This window comes from Sceloporus undulatus, chromosome 4, assembly GCF_019175285.1.
Source record: "Sceloporus undulatus isolate JIND9_A2432 ecotype Alabama chromosome 4, SceUnd_v1.1, whole genome shotgun sequence".
In the NCBI taxonomy this organism is placed as follows: Eukaryota; Metazoa; Chordata; class Lepidosauria; order Squamata; family Phrynosomatidae; genus Sceloporus; species Sceloporus undulatus.
Genome location: NC_056525.1, coordinates 238,791,715 through 238,807,031, shown reverse-complemented (window position 1 = coordinate 238,807,031; position 15,317 = coordinate 238,791,715). Strand labels below are relative to the sequence as shown.

The window sequence follows — 15,317 nt, the reverse complement described above, 5'->3', positions numbered from 1 at the left end:
ATTTGGCAGGAATTGTCCCAATAAATCCTCTGCTGTCCCATGTTTTCAGCTGCTTTTAAAATGTCCTTATTTTTTTGCTCTTCCTCCGACTTTTCCCTTTTGTCCTTAGTTAACTTTAATAGAGGGAAGGGGCAGAATCTTGGTTTTCCCCGCAAAGCAAACTGTAGCCTCTCCTAATCTGTGAATTCTTCTTCATTATTAATTTGTGCTATCTTGACCACAGACTGATGTTGCTTGGTTGCATGAGTCCTGGTTTTCATCTGTGAAATGTTTGGAGGTATGATCATCTTATGCATATGCTCTTCAGTATCTTCAAAGATTAATGGACAGGGTTTATCATTATACAAGCTATATCACTATGTAAGCTATACTAAGTTTTTGTCTGGGAAGACTGGCTCTTCTATGTGCTTGATATTTGTATCTTTAATGAGTCAATGTTAACCTGACTGTACTGCAATGTCCTCGATCCCTTTGTAAAAGCAAGTACTTATACTGGCTGCCTTCTAGTCTCATGATATAGAGGACACTATTTTTCACATATGAATATATTTGAATGTATTTGGGTAGTTCGGGGTGAGAATCAGGCAGCACTCCAGATTTTTTTTAGACTGCAGTTCCCACCAGTGCTATCTAACATAACAAATGGAGGGAGGTATGCTGGGAGTTGCAGTTCAGTATCTGGAGAATCACATAATTCCCATCCCTGGAGTAGAGTAGTGTCCGGGAATGCTGCCAACACACACTCACACAGCTGATAAGAGCCTGCTGGGCAAAAGATAAATATGCCGAGCTGCCAAGAAGCAGTTCCTCCAGCAACAATGCCAAACGAAGTCCGAAGAGAGTAAGCCACAAGCCAGTCCAAAGTTCAGGATTACAGAGAGCAATACTACCAGTCCAGTCTGAGGTCAAGGATACCAGAGGGTTGGTCAGTGAGTCCGGTCTGAGGTCAAGGATTCAAAAGCAGTCAAAGGTCTAGGAGGCAAGGAGTCAGATCCAGCAGTGTTTGCTAATGAGAACAATAGACTCTGACAAAGAGAGCTCAGCGTCAGTCAGGTGTCTTAGATCTAGCTCCCTTATCATAGCTGCTGAGTGGCTAATGAACATTTCTCAGCAAGCTTCTTGGAACGCCAAAGGCACGCCCTTTCTGATCGCCTCTGGCTAAAATTAAGAACCTCAATGCTCTGCTGCTCTATGTCTCCCAAGTCTGGAACTTCTACTGGGGCAAGGCTGGGCTGCTGTGCCCCAGGCTCCACTGGAGGAGATCCCACAGAGCTAGGGTCTGGCTGAGTCAAATCCGCTGGGACCTGGCACAGCCTTAGGTTCCTCCTATATGTGAGGAGCCAGGTCATCCTCCAAGTCCTACTTGTGGCTGGCCATGACTAGTAGATAGATACCATTTATAGCTATGGATCTGTTAAACTTCCTCCCTTTGCCTATGGTTAACTCACCTCTAGCTTCTAGCTATTCATGGATTTCATGTGTCATTATTTTAATGATTTTAGCAATATGTCTCACCTCAGATGCTGGATATTCAACATTGCCCCACTCTGATTGGTACCAGGTCATTATAATTTAGATTAGCCAAAATGTTATATCTTTGTTGTAATCAGAATGGATATCTATTCAGTCTATTTCAGCATAATTGAAATTACCCATTGTTACAACACTTTCATCTTTGGATACCTCCCTGATGCCATTCTTTATCTCAACATTATCCCAATGCTGTGCCAGCAGTGCTGTTTTGTGGGTTCTCATTACAGGTCTGAACCCAGCACCTTAAAATTATAATGCTGATTGACTTCACAGGGGTAAGGGAGAGAAAACCTTTTACTGTGACCAAAGCCTCCAAGGTCTCAAGAGTCCTGTTGGTCAGTCCTACCTCCTTCTTTGACCGATGTCATTAGGAGGGAATTTATTAAATGCATTGTCTGCAGAGCCTGAGATTTTCTTCAGTGCTTTCACTTGTATTCAAATGTTAAACCCATAAAGGTATTTTTCTTTCTTTTTAAAAAATGCACATTAGTTATGCTGAGCATTCCCTAGACTAAAAGATGATGCCTGGCAGTGCTAACACATATTTTTCAAATGTTCTGATTCTGCCAGACTCCTTACAACTGTAGATTTGCATTAACTGAGGTGTTTGCTATGGAAGAAGCCAATCTGCTAACTCAGAATATATCATTTGCCGAATGCTTACATATAATAACAAGTATGTAGTGTGTAACCATCCTTCAGATGTTTATTTTGGAAGGAGGGAGAAAGTGAACAAGCCAGCCAACCAACTAGCCTTCCACATGCATTATACAGTATGTAAGCATTTCAGATCTCTTAAATTATCTTTATATTAGGACTACAGAGTACTTGAACTAGAGTAAGTTGATATGATGTTTTCCTGTGGTTGGTTTTTTTGAAACAGACATTCTTCAGCATTAGAACATATGGGTGTTTTCTACCTCCCCCCCCCCAAGATGACATATTAACTATCTATCCCAATAGATTGGCATAAATTCAGTTACCAGAAGTAAGCTTTTCCCCCCACCAGTAGCAAAACCCTCTCATAATTAAGAACTACTATATACAAAGCAATACACATTGACTAGCATGTGAAATATATAATTGTAGAATGGCATGATCATAATTTTAATTTCCCTTTTATTTTTTTGAATATAGAACATTACAGAAAACACATCCTTACACTGAATAAAAACATTCATTAGGTAAAGCCAAGAAAAGGTGGACATGAAAGTAATCAACTAACATCATTTTTATTCCGGATGACTCACTGATTTCAAGTCACAGAGATGATTGTACTTTTCAGTTTACTTTACAATAATTTTCTCTAAGAGTGAGAAAGCTATAGAAATGATTGTCAGTGAAAAGTTAAACCCCACATAAACTATCCAGGAGCCCTGTCTTCAAATGTGATGTGCAACTAATACAAGGATCTATATGGTGCAATGGTTTCTTAGGATTTTGTGCTTGTTAGTTTAGGCTGACAGACTTTAGAGGGATGCCAAGACATAAGCTGTCAGTATTAACCCTGTTGCAAATAGATATTTATATATGTGCAGAAGAATTCTAAATCCAAAAGTGTGCAAGCAAAGGAAGATGCCCCACTAAAACAAAATAGTTGTCCAAGAGTGCAGATTTTTAGACATACCAATATTAGTTGGCCTCATTTGGATGTGATTCTTTACAAACAATGCCCCAACTATTTCCTTTTGTGTAAAAAGCAAATAACATACGTATCCTGGGAAGTTCTCCTACTCATACCATAATAGTACAACTGTAAGATGTGCAAGAAAGTGCATGTGCAAATTTTACTTTTTCTGAGAGAGTTTGGCACAAAAAGAAATTACAAAACAACAGTAAAGTTGCAACATGTTGCAGAGAAGTAATCCAATAGCACCCACAAGTGTAGTGGCTTTTTAAATAAAGGAAACACCACACAGGTGTACAATATTTGGTGCCTGGCTCCATGGAACTCCCTGCTGAAATGGCAGCTTGGAAACAACTGTACATGAAGACTTTATGGACCATGGTCTACATCCCAGCTTCTGGTAAATGTGTGTAGATAGGTTCTAGGTAAGATAGTCAGAACAAACCTTCTTACTTTATGAATCAGAGACATGCATCTTGTGGACCTCAGGATGTGGCTGCACAGCAACTCTTATCAACCCAAACCAATATAATGAATGGTGAAGGATGATTGGAGGTGCAATCCAAAAACATCAGGAAGGCTATACAATGCCATTCCATTATTAACTGAGAAGAGTGAGAAGAAATACTCTGAGGTAATTAACTGTGTGTGGATTCAGCACATGATCAGGAGAAAACAACAATACAATCATAAAATGTTGGAACAGAAGAGTTTGTCATTCATTAAGTGAGGCAAATCCACTGAAGAGATAAGGTGCATGGCTGTGTGTCTTAACAATTAGCTTATGGGATCCAAAGTGGGGCCTTTCAGACAGTTTGTAGGCCAAACATAATGAATGTTCTGTCTTTAGACTCAAATGATCCTTGTTTTCTCCAAATGTTCCTCTAACTTTCAGGAATCACTTTGTATGTGTTTATGAGAAATCTGTGTGTGGTGAGTGGGGATGGGTGCTGCAGGAATGAGATTGTTAGGATTTGAGCTGGAAAAGTTTACATTTTAGACTACATTTTCCAGAATCCAACACTCATTAGGACTACTGGCCATGTTGGCTGGGGGTGTCTAGAACTGTAGTCCAAAAGGTAACTATTCCAGGCTCTGTGGTTTAATAAATGAAAAGTAGTGTGCAATCTTCTGGGTATTAGTCACTTCAAAAGGGATTAACGTTATTTCTTCATTTCAACATTTGCTCTACTGCTATTTCTAAAGAAATGCAAGGGGGTTAGGGTTACAGTTTGTCAGGTAGGATGAACCGTACAAAGATCAGCCTTGCTGGATACAGCCCAGGATCCAAAGGCTTTATTTGAATCTTTCTAGGGTTCTTTAGGGCCCTCCATGCAACTCTTGCATTTCCCAAACTGCTGCCCCATGTCTCCTAATGTTGGTAGATCTTGTGGACAGCCATCCAATGAAATACAAGGAGTTGCAGTCAGAAGGAGGAAGCATTGGCACATCATTTAGGTCAATCTCTTTCAACCCGATGTCCTCTGGGTATGTTGAGAGAGTTACCCAACACATCAGGAGGGCTCAGGGTTAGGGAAGAGATGATTTAGATACATCACTGGCCTCTTTGGATCCTATCTGCAGGTTTCAAGTCTTGCAAGTCAGACCTTTGTGCTACAGTGGCTCCACTGTTTTATCTACAGGATATTTGCACATTTTTATACAGCACTTGCAACAGAACATTAAGAGAGGATTATATTCTAAGTTTGTATAGGTAAAGTTTTTATACCAAATACTATGAAAATAACCTTAATTGTTAAATATAGTAAAACACATACAAACCACAGGTGGGCCATAGCATCTTAACACACACACATATTTTCTCATTAGCCATATAGGTTTGAGGAACACAACAATAAAAAGAGAGAGACTTCACAAAATGTAATCTTGGCTCTCCCAGTTTCACAGTTTAGTATGTATCAGTAATCGATTCTTTACAAATGCCTTTACTTCATCCTTGCCATATCAAATATATAACTATCCCATTAATAGTCCTGACGTTAACATTTAACAAAATACTCTGCTTTCTTTAAATCCAGTCTGTATGAAATTGTATCCCTGTAGACATGAAAAAATATTGCACATTTCAGAGCTCCCAAAAGGAAGCATCTTGCTTCTCAAGTGATGCAGCCCCAGATTGGAGGTGAGCACTCTAGAACTGCCAGCAATGGCAGGGAAAAGTGCTCCATGTGCGCATGGAGCTGCACATGGCACAGCCAACAACAAGAGTCCCATGCATGCATGGGGCTCTACATCACAGTTTTTTTTAAACCTTTGGCAGAAAATACAGCACATTTTGTTAAGCTTTCCCCATTAAACAAGATACTTTTAAATAGGTTTCTAAATCATTATAAGGAATAGTGCAATTGGAAGGTCTGTTTCTTGGGTGGTCCAAGATAATATACATCAAAATAGTTACATAATTATGGGCTACATCAGGGTCTAACTCCAACAGGTAGAAATGCACAGGGAAAATGGGTAGGGACACATGCATTTTGTTGGGCTAAATCCCAACCCAGGAGGTAAGGATCTGTTTGCTTACAAAATTGGCATTTTTTGTTTAGGAGAAAAGAATATAAGAAGCGGTGAGCTGAACCCATCCTTCTTTCTTCTCCTTCCCCAAAAAGATAATTGGCAATACTGAAAACTAGTGCTTAGAAAACAGGGGGGAAATATTTGGAGTTCACCCCCTAAGAATCCCACAGACAATATGGCCCTTGAAGCTAAGAACCATAGTCCAAAATGGTAACTTCTCTAAGCTTTGATAACCTGCATGCAAACCCTCTACTCTTTGGGTTTTCAACCAGGACAAATGTGTATACATAGCCCCCTATCTGTGCATGTATTTCTCCCCAACTGCATTAGTCAACAGGTGTTTCCTGTTGTTTGTTCTAACCAAGTTAAGTTCTTCTTAACCAAGAAATCTTGAGAGCAGCAGTTCTCTGAAAAGAGTAATATTCCAATCTCAAAGCTCTTGAGATAAAACCACTCTCTCATGATTTTTGGAAAGGGCCATGAGATTCAGTCCAGTTTCAAAATAAGTTATGATGCCTACTGTGTATCTGGCCATAGATCTGTAACAGCACAGTCCTGTGCATGTCTACTTGGAGGTTATTCCCACTGGGTTTAACGGGGCATATCTACGTATGTGTGTGTAACTTTACAGTCTCGGTCACAAAGAGAGTCACACTTTACATGTGCTAAGAGAAGACCTAGTCCACAAAAGTATAAAGCTATGTGAACACAAAGAGCTTAACAGTTCTGTAAACCTATCAAAATGGAGAAAGGGGAAAAAAGTGTTTTGAAAAATATACATGTCAAACCTAACAAAACCTCATGTATATATACATATAAAAAAGTGCAGTCGGAAATTTAAAATCCCAAAGTAGCAAAACAATAAAATACAACAAACAAAAAGAGAATAAGGTTCCCTCAAATTTTAATGAACCCCTACATTTGCAGGAATGAGGGGTTGCAGCCCCCCCTGTGAAAGTGAAAAAAACCCTAATATAGATAGGCCCAGTATTTTTTTCCTGAGAGAACACTTTTCTAGGCATCTGTAAGTCCTCCAACCTGACTCTATGGTCAAGGTTCACCAGAAGTTGACCACAGAACTGAGCTGGAGGACCTATAGATGCCTAAAGAAAACATATTATTTTTGTGGCAGGGGCAAACACAGTTCTCCTCAAACAATCAAATCCACAAATGCTTAACCTGCAAATAGGTTGAGGGATGGCTGTGGTGATTGTTTTTTCTTCTTTAAAAAGGCTTTGAAATGAACACAGAAGTGCAATTTAAAACAGAATGTAATCTACTCTATGCAGGTGTCATTAATTTAGCTGAACAGTTCTTAACCTTTGACCTTCCAGATGTTTTGGACTTCATTTCCCAGCCAGTATGGCAAATGCTCAGGAACTCTGGGAATTGAAGTTCAAAACATCTGAAGGATCAAAGCCTGAGAACCATTGACTTAGGTAGGATAACTATCTGAGATGCCAAAAAACTCTCTTTTTTATGAACTGAGAGAATGCTCAATACACACAAAGATCTGGAAATTTTATCTCATAGACTGGAATGGACTGGTAATGAGCATGTCCAGCGGTGATCGACACTGTCCCAGAAGGGCTAGGAGGTGGTCTATAAGAGGCAACATAAAAAAGAGAGAGTATTATTTTTAAGGTTTACATACTCACATACATACTGGTGTTTTTAGTTATTTTGATTTTAAACACTTGTCTTGCAGCACTCATTTTCAGACTATCTTCTGAAAGTTTAGAACAACAGAGCAGCATTTAGAAAAGTAACTTTTGGATTCCCTTGCAAAGCTTCAGAAGTTTCATGGTACTGTGCAGGAATACCTTGGTGGCTGAATCAATATTCAAAAAGCTATCAAGAAGATAAAAGACAAGAAAGCAACTGCCTTTATTAAGGTTAAGACTCGCTGACTCATGGGGCCCCTTTCGACTCTATAATTCTTTGATTCTTCCCTTAATGGAAATGATTCTGATAGTTACTTTATGAGAAGGAATGGCTACTAAACCAATTTAACTACAATGGGAGTGTGCAAGATAGAGACATCCATGAAAGAAAAGTGATTAAGAATCACAGACATCTGTTATTAACAGCTTACAACACTCAAACCATATTTACTTGGAAGGAAGCCTATCCTAGGAAAGGAACCAAAATGGATGCAGCCTTTTAAAACTGCAGAAGAAAAACAAGTTAATTAGAAACCTGGAATCATCTGTTATGCATAGCACATTTTTGTAGCCTCAAATAAATGTATTCACACTGCCTTACCGAACGGTGCGCTCCAATATTTGTGTCAGCCTGTCATGAAGCAAGTTTGCCTAGAGAGAGTGTAGAGATTTAGTATTTTAGAGAGAAGCTGAATACCCACTGTACCTTTCCAAGAAACTGGACTAGAAAGCTGTCAGCATTGCTTGTTATTGGGATTTAACAGCATGAATAGCTCACCTGTAAGAATGGGGCACCATGCCCCATGAACCAGTTTTCCAGGATGGATTATGGCCAAGTCCGCCTCCTCAGAACAAGACCAATTATCTTTTCCTGGTTTTTAAATACCCTTTCTCCCTTGTTCTATAATGTACTGACGCTTTCCCAAACAAAGTAGAGAAATCACCACATACTAATATTTTCCCAGATATTCTAAGATGGAAACATTCTTAATGATTCCTTCAGTGTAAGCAGACCTTGCTCAGCTTACCAGAGAAGTTGCAACTATTGAAAGCCACATTATTATTATTACTATTACCACACATCTACTTGATGAACCACCAAATGCCCAGTAACTATGTTATATATCTCTGAAGCATATAAACACTTGTAAAGAGTGAATGTGAGAGTTAACTATATTCCTTGCCTGTTCTTCATGAAATTCCAAACCCCTATATATGTGGTGTCACTTCATATGATTTTTAATTTATGTGTTGTGGAGGCAGAATTTATTTTCTGAAGACTACATCTTTGGGGAAAACAGCTGGATATCCTTTTTAGCTCTCAGACCAAAGCAAGTATCTTTGAGTCCAAAACACTAATGGCTAGCTAAGGCATTCAATTTTGTGGAAGGTCTTAGGAAATAAAATGCTTTATATGGATCAAAGCTTTGCACGGATTCTTTTTGGGAAGACCTCAGAAGCCCAGCACACGTCAATATGGTGCTCAGTAAAGAATATTAATTTGAAGTTCCTAAACTAAACCATTTAGAAAAGGCAGAAACGTATCCATTAAGAATGGAAATTTGTTTGTAAGTGGGGCCTTCTCTGCCCTTGGCTCCTGCTTTCTCTCACCTCAATTGTATCCTACTTCAAGCAACTTCATACATTCCCTGTAAGTCTTAGGCTACTGACACACTGCAGAATTAACGCACTTTGACAAAACTTTAACTGTCATGGCTCCATCCTATGGAATAATGGAATTTGTACTTTATTGTGGCACCAGAGCTATCTGATGGCTCACAAAACTACATATCCCAAAATTCCAGAGCACTGAGCCATTGCCGTTGAAGTGGTGTCTAACTGCATTAATTTTGCAGTTTAGATGCAAGCTTACCCAGCTACATATTACATTTGTGTCCATGTTAGTGAGATTTCCAAAATGGTTTGAACCGTAAATGAAAATGTGGGCTAGAGACAGAAGAGTCTTTGCATTAAGGTTGAACCTCCGACTTTAATCAAGCTGAGGTCTAGTAAAAGTGCCTATGGATAGTTAAGTTGAGTGCTTTGAAAAACAAGATGGCTTCACATGAACAAGTAGGTTTCTGACCACTGCCTAAGTACTCACCTTAGTTTCACACTGTGCAGCAATTTCTTCAAAAGGAGCCTTCTGGAATTTTTCAATCACAAGACGCCTCTTTTCCTTCTCTTGTTCCTCAAGCCCATTGTTGTCTTTTGAAAAAATAAATAAAAATATTGAAGTCACTTTTGTCAAGCAGGTGTGACCCTAAACCCAAATAAAGAGTTGCAGAACAAAAAAGTCTAGGGGAAAAAAAGGAGCAATGATCATAAAATAGCAATGGTCTTATTGGAAACAAACTAGAAGAGTTGGATAAAAAATGAAAGGGATAGGTAAAATATATTCAATCCTGCAAACAGACAAAAATGCTGTGGTCTGTGTGCAAAGCCCAAAGATAAAATCAAAAGCTTCTGAGCCTTATTCATCTGTGGGACATCCAGGTTACTGTCCATCTTGGACAACTAACTACTTACTTTCACCAGGTGTATCCACATATATTGATATATCTCCCATGCTGTAACAACAGCCTATTCCGACCACTGACGAAGACTCTTTGTCGAAACGCGTTTGGTCCTATTTTATCAATTTACCGCTTGTAATGGGCTTTCTGTGTTATCCCTTGTATTTGTGTCCTTGGAGGTGTTAAAAACCTCAGTAGTATTTGTATTTTATATGTATGACATCTCCAATATTTGAGTTATTCATTGGGATTTATAGTTCTTTAGCCTAGTACATATTGGCTACACCGGCTCTTTTACTCAGTTGCCTCAGAAGCTTTTGATTTTATCTTTGAGCTTTGCACACAGACCACAGCATTTTTGTCTGTTTGCAGGATTGAATATATTTTACCTATCCCTTTCATTTTTTAACCAACTCTTCTAGTTTGTTTCCAATAAAACTATTGCTATTTTATGATCATTGCTCCTTTTTTTCCCTAGACTTTTTTGTTCTGCAAGCATCTGACAGCATCAGTAGAACAATTAGTAGAACAAAAACAAAGCAAAGAGAAAAGTCAATAATTCATTAAAGTGGAAGTGACCATGTTTAAATGCCATGAAAAGCAGTGGGGCATTTGCAATGTAGCTTATTGTGATGTGTGTACCCTCTTCTCCTAACAAGCCATGGTTTAACCAAGCACAATATATCACCGTCTAAAAATATAAGAATCACAGTTAAAATGAGGCTGGTTAGATAGTTTCAGTTTATTCATGAAAACCAAATACAGGTTATAATCATCAGTTAAAATGAGGCGCTTTACTCTATTTGGAAACTTAAAAGAGAGAATAAGAAATAATGAAAGAATGTCAACACTATAGCTTTAGTCGTCATTCCTTATGCCAAGAAAATCCCCAGAACGGTAGATCTGTAACGTAAAGGACAGAGTGATAAATCTCCATGCCACCAAACTTTCCAAGGATTCTTTGGAGGAAAATACAACTGTTCAACTGGTGCTACAGATCTGGAGCCCGTTCAGACAACATAATCACAGTGTTGTTAATCCAGTTACAGTGGGCCCTTGTTATCCACTGGGTTTTGGTTATAGGACTCCCTGCCCCCTCCATGAATAACAAAATCCATGGATGCTTGAGGCTCATTAAATATAATGGCACAGCAAAATGGTGTCCCTTATATAAAATGGAAAATCAAGGTTTGCTATTTGGGATTTATACTTTTCTGGAATATTTTCAAGCCATGGATGCTTGAATCCATGGATAAAAATCCATGGATAAGGAGAGCTGACTGTACTCTCATTAACTGAATAATTAGTTAACTAGTTAATTAATCAATCTAATGGCTCCATCCTATGGAAACCTGGGGTGTATAATTTGGAGAGGCATTAGGTGCTCTGGCTGAAAATGATAAATACCCCTCCCTAAGCTACATATAAATCTCAGGAATCCTTAGGATGGAACCACAACAATTAAAATGGAATATAGTGCTATAATTGGGTGGTGTGAATGGCCCTGGTCATCACAGAATTATTTTTTGGAATCCAAGCTATTCCAAGTTTACTTATAATTAATCCCTTTCTCCTAACTACTCAGCATAATTATGTTACATTATGAGTATAACTTATCATGGGATAACTTCACTCATTTTGTGGTGTAGCTATAACTTTTTAGTTACTTTTATAGTTATGGTCTCACTAACTGATAGGAGATAAGTACAGACCACTCTTATCTGTGGTTTCACTTTCCATGGTTTCAGTTACCTGAGGTCAGTCACAGCCTCCAAAATATGTTTATTACAATATCCTTATTGTCAGGGTCCACCTGTGTAAGTCACTGCAGGATGGGATTTCTGGCTCCTGGAGTCCTTTGCCAAAGTCTTTGCAGGACCAGGATCAGGCCCAAACTGCCAGACTCCTGGAAGGATCAGGACTAAGGCAATAGGCACTGCCAGCTCTACTAGTGCAGAGCAACTAGAGGTACAGCCATTTAAGGGTTGCATTGGCCTCTCCATCCTTGACACAGCAACATGGTCTTCTGTGTTGCCTGTATTTTGCTTTGTTAGTTTTGCTGTGTTTAGACCTGGTCTGCTTCTTGACTTTGCCTCTTGCCTTTGGTCCATTGAACTCTTGGAACTCTGCCTTCCTGTCCTTATACCTGGGCTATTTTCTGACTTACCATCTGCCTCTCGCCCATTGGACTCTCTAAAGTGTTGCATTCATAGCCCTGGCCCCAACAGTCTGCCATGGAATGCAGGCTACCCATACCTTGGACCCTGACACTTATCTATGGCATTGCTCTCCATGGTTTTAGTTACCTGTAGTCTGAGAACATTACTGGTATAGCGTTCAGTACTATCATGATTTCAGACATCCACTGCCGGTCTTGGAACATAACACTGTGTCAATAAGTTGGGGAGGGCGGATACTGTATCCCAAAGTCTTATCTGTAGATTTTATTTTTCTAGGGAAGACAATATTACTGGAATATAGGCAAACAATTGATCTTACCTATGACCTGCTTCAGTGTTTCAAAGGTGATCTCTTCAGTACTATTTGTCTAAAAGACACAATGATGAAGAGCTTGATGCAAATACAGTTAAAAGCTAGCCTCAATTCATTTGAAGCAGCTCAAATAAATTTTCTTCCTTAAAATTACTGTTCAGATCACTTATTGTGAGATTTTACTATTGTGAAGGACAATGTCATAGATATCTTTACCATGCCAAGAGGTTGTAAGCATATGTGTTTTGAATGCTATGCAATTAGAACAAAGAATAAAAAAAACCACACAATAAAACCTAACACAAAAAACCCTCCCAAATTTTCTCACCCTTATTAAGAAAAGAGGTTAACATCAAAGTAAAAGATCCACCACTATGAGATTTTTCATGTTTCTGGACTTTTGATGGGAATTTTGTTTGCAAACAATATAACTGTTACCCCCCCCCCCCCCACCACCACCATATGATTTTTGCCATGAACCCAAATTTTATCTAAAATATGCAAAAATTGTCATTATCTCACCAAGCAAGGAGAAAATGTTTGAAAACTTTCCTCAAAAACAAAAACAAAATCAGCATGATTTATACCCCTACAGAGCACACTATTCCACTTTGAACCCCAAATCCAATTGCTATGAAGGATAAGAGAGGTGACCAGTCTGACAGGTAAGAGTGCTACACAGTTTCAGACGTACAACCTGTGCAGGGTTCCCAGGTGTTTTGTGGGAAGCTTTGGAAAGAGATTTCTATAGAAATCAGAATTCCAAATAATTTTTGGAAAGGAAAATACACACCTCACCTCAAGCATTCATTATCTTTTCAAAGCTTGCAAAGATAATGAATGCCTAAGGTGACGTGTATTTTCTTCCAACAAGTTTTGGAAGATGTGAACACCATTGCTTTTGTCAAGATCATTGAACTGACCGAAATGTCTTTCGGTTTTTAATCTGAACATTAACTTCCTTTCTAAGGGGTCCTGATGCTCTTTGGAAATTTAGGTTGAACTTTTGGTTTCTTGCTCATGTTAATTGCCATCAAGTTGACTTTGAATTATGGGGACCCTATAAATGAAAGATCTCCAAGTCACCCTGTTATCAACAGCCCCTTGATCGAGACTATCCACCTCTATATGCCATCTTCCTCTTTTCCTACTGTTTTCCACCTTAACAAGCAATATTTCTAATGAGATATGTCTCCTCATGATGTATTACAAGTACAACAATCTCCTTATGATATGTTACAGCTTAGTGATCTTGGCTTCTTGGAAGATTTCGCGCTTCACTTACTCTTGGGCCCATATACTTTTCTTTTTGGGAGTCCAGAGTATCCGTAGAACTCCTCTCTAACGGTTGTTTGTTGTCGTGTGCCCTAAAGTCATTTCCAACTCACGGCAACCCTAAGGTGACCCTATCATGGGGTTTTTTTTGGCAAGTTTCCAGCATCACATATCAAATGAGTTTATTATTTTCCTATCAGATTTCTTTGCTATCCAACGTTCACAAACATACATAGAGATCATAAAATAGGATGAAATGGACAATTCTGACTTTAGTATTCAATGATATGAACAGTCCACCATCCTAAAATATATTCAGTACTCCCTTATGACATCCATTGGTAAAGAAAACAGATAGTGATGGGAAGAAGGTTGTCCACCATTTTGAGCTAATTAAAAATTGTAGGTCTGTTTTTTATATTGAAACCCCTATGAGGATACAAATATTAATCAAATGGTCACAAATTGGGGGGGGGGGGCTACCTTCTTCCCACCACTATCACTTTTCTTTACCAACAGAAATCACAATGGAGTACTGAATGTCTTTTAGGATGATACACTGTTATTTCACATGAGTACCAATAAGGCACCTGACCATTGTGTAGAACAAGTGGTTGTGTGGACTATATTAAAAGTATGACCCAGAAATATCAACAATGTACAGTGTGAGGTTACATATACCGAGATTCTTGAATTGACACTTATGGTAGGGAAGAAAAGCTTATTAAAAGTGGAAAGATTGGAAACCATTACAAAACATAATGCAAACATGACACTCTTGCTTCCACTACTGAGGAATCTACATACCTTTTCTTCCTGATTACAGCCAGGCAGAATGTCTACCTGAATTGACAAAGTATCCACAATACTCTTCCTCCTGGACAGTCTGTCTTCATCTGGACAAAAAGAGCAACAAGAACTCCATCACACACACTCACACTTTTTTTTTGAAGGAAGTCAAGTAAAATTTTCATTACTTATCATTGTTTTCCTTTCCATTTTATCACAAAAGCATCATGGACTTTATTGTATTCTTGATTTTAAATATTACTTCTCAGAAATAACTACTACACAACAACTATTAACTACCAGTGCACAAGGATTCTTTGGTACAGCCTTGATTTAATTCTTCCAAATGATTTAGAAGAGAAAATAGTCAAGTCTTTAAGTATATCATTTTATTATTAAGTCATTAAGTGTATTCTTTATTCTTTATCATTTGTCGATACAATAAGCAGTGATGTCAAATAGAGACATGTTGTTAGACATCCCTGTCCCCCCACAACTTGCCAGAGACGACCTAATGAACTTATTAGATTTGAACCAGGATTACAGTTGTCAATGTGAATGGCAATTCCACTGGAAAAGGGCCAACACAGGCCCACCTAGCATACACCAAGTGCTCTGATAAGAGTAATACATTTACTTATGCAAAAGATTTACATCTTGCCGTTCAGCACCAAGTACAGTGGTACCCCGGGTTACGAATATAATTCGTTCCGCGGCGCCGTTCGTAACCCGAAAGATTTCGCAACCCGAAAAAGCCATAGCCGCTAGCGCTGAAAGCCGCGATTTCGTGCGGAAAAGCGCCGAAAAGCACCAAATTTTTTTTCGTAAGCCGGAAAAAAAAAAAGTAACCCGAAACAGTTTTTTCCTATTTAATTTTTTCGTATC

The 15,317-nt window shown here is 38.7% G+C and overlaps 1 protein-coding gene across 2 annotated transcripts in view; it reads right to left on the bottom strand.

The window, feature by feature from the left end:
- Positions 1–2,635: 2,635 nt before the first annotated feature.
- EFR3A (EFR3 homolog A) overlaps positions 2,636–15,317 on the bottom strand; it is a 94,783-nt gene continuing 82,101 nt past the window's right edge. For both annotated transcript variants that reach the window (XM_042465512.1, XM_042465511.1), the window contains 5 exons: positions 14,451–14,539; positions 12,375–12,423; positions 9,464–9,567; positions 7,961–8,010; positions 2,636–7,297 (listed from right to left, as the gene is read on the bottom strand). In XM_042465512.1, the coding sequence (XP_042321446.1) occupies positions 7,192–7,297; positions 7,961–8,010; positions 9,464–9,567; positions 12,375–12,423; positions 14,451–14,539 (398 nt within the window). In that variant the 3' untranslated portion in view covers positions 2,636–7,191. The remainder of the gene's footprint in view (positions 7,298–7,960; positions 8,011–9,463; positions 9,568–12,374; positions 12,424–14,450; positions 14,540–15,317) is intronic.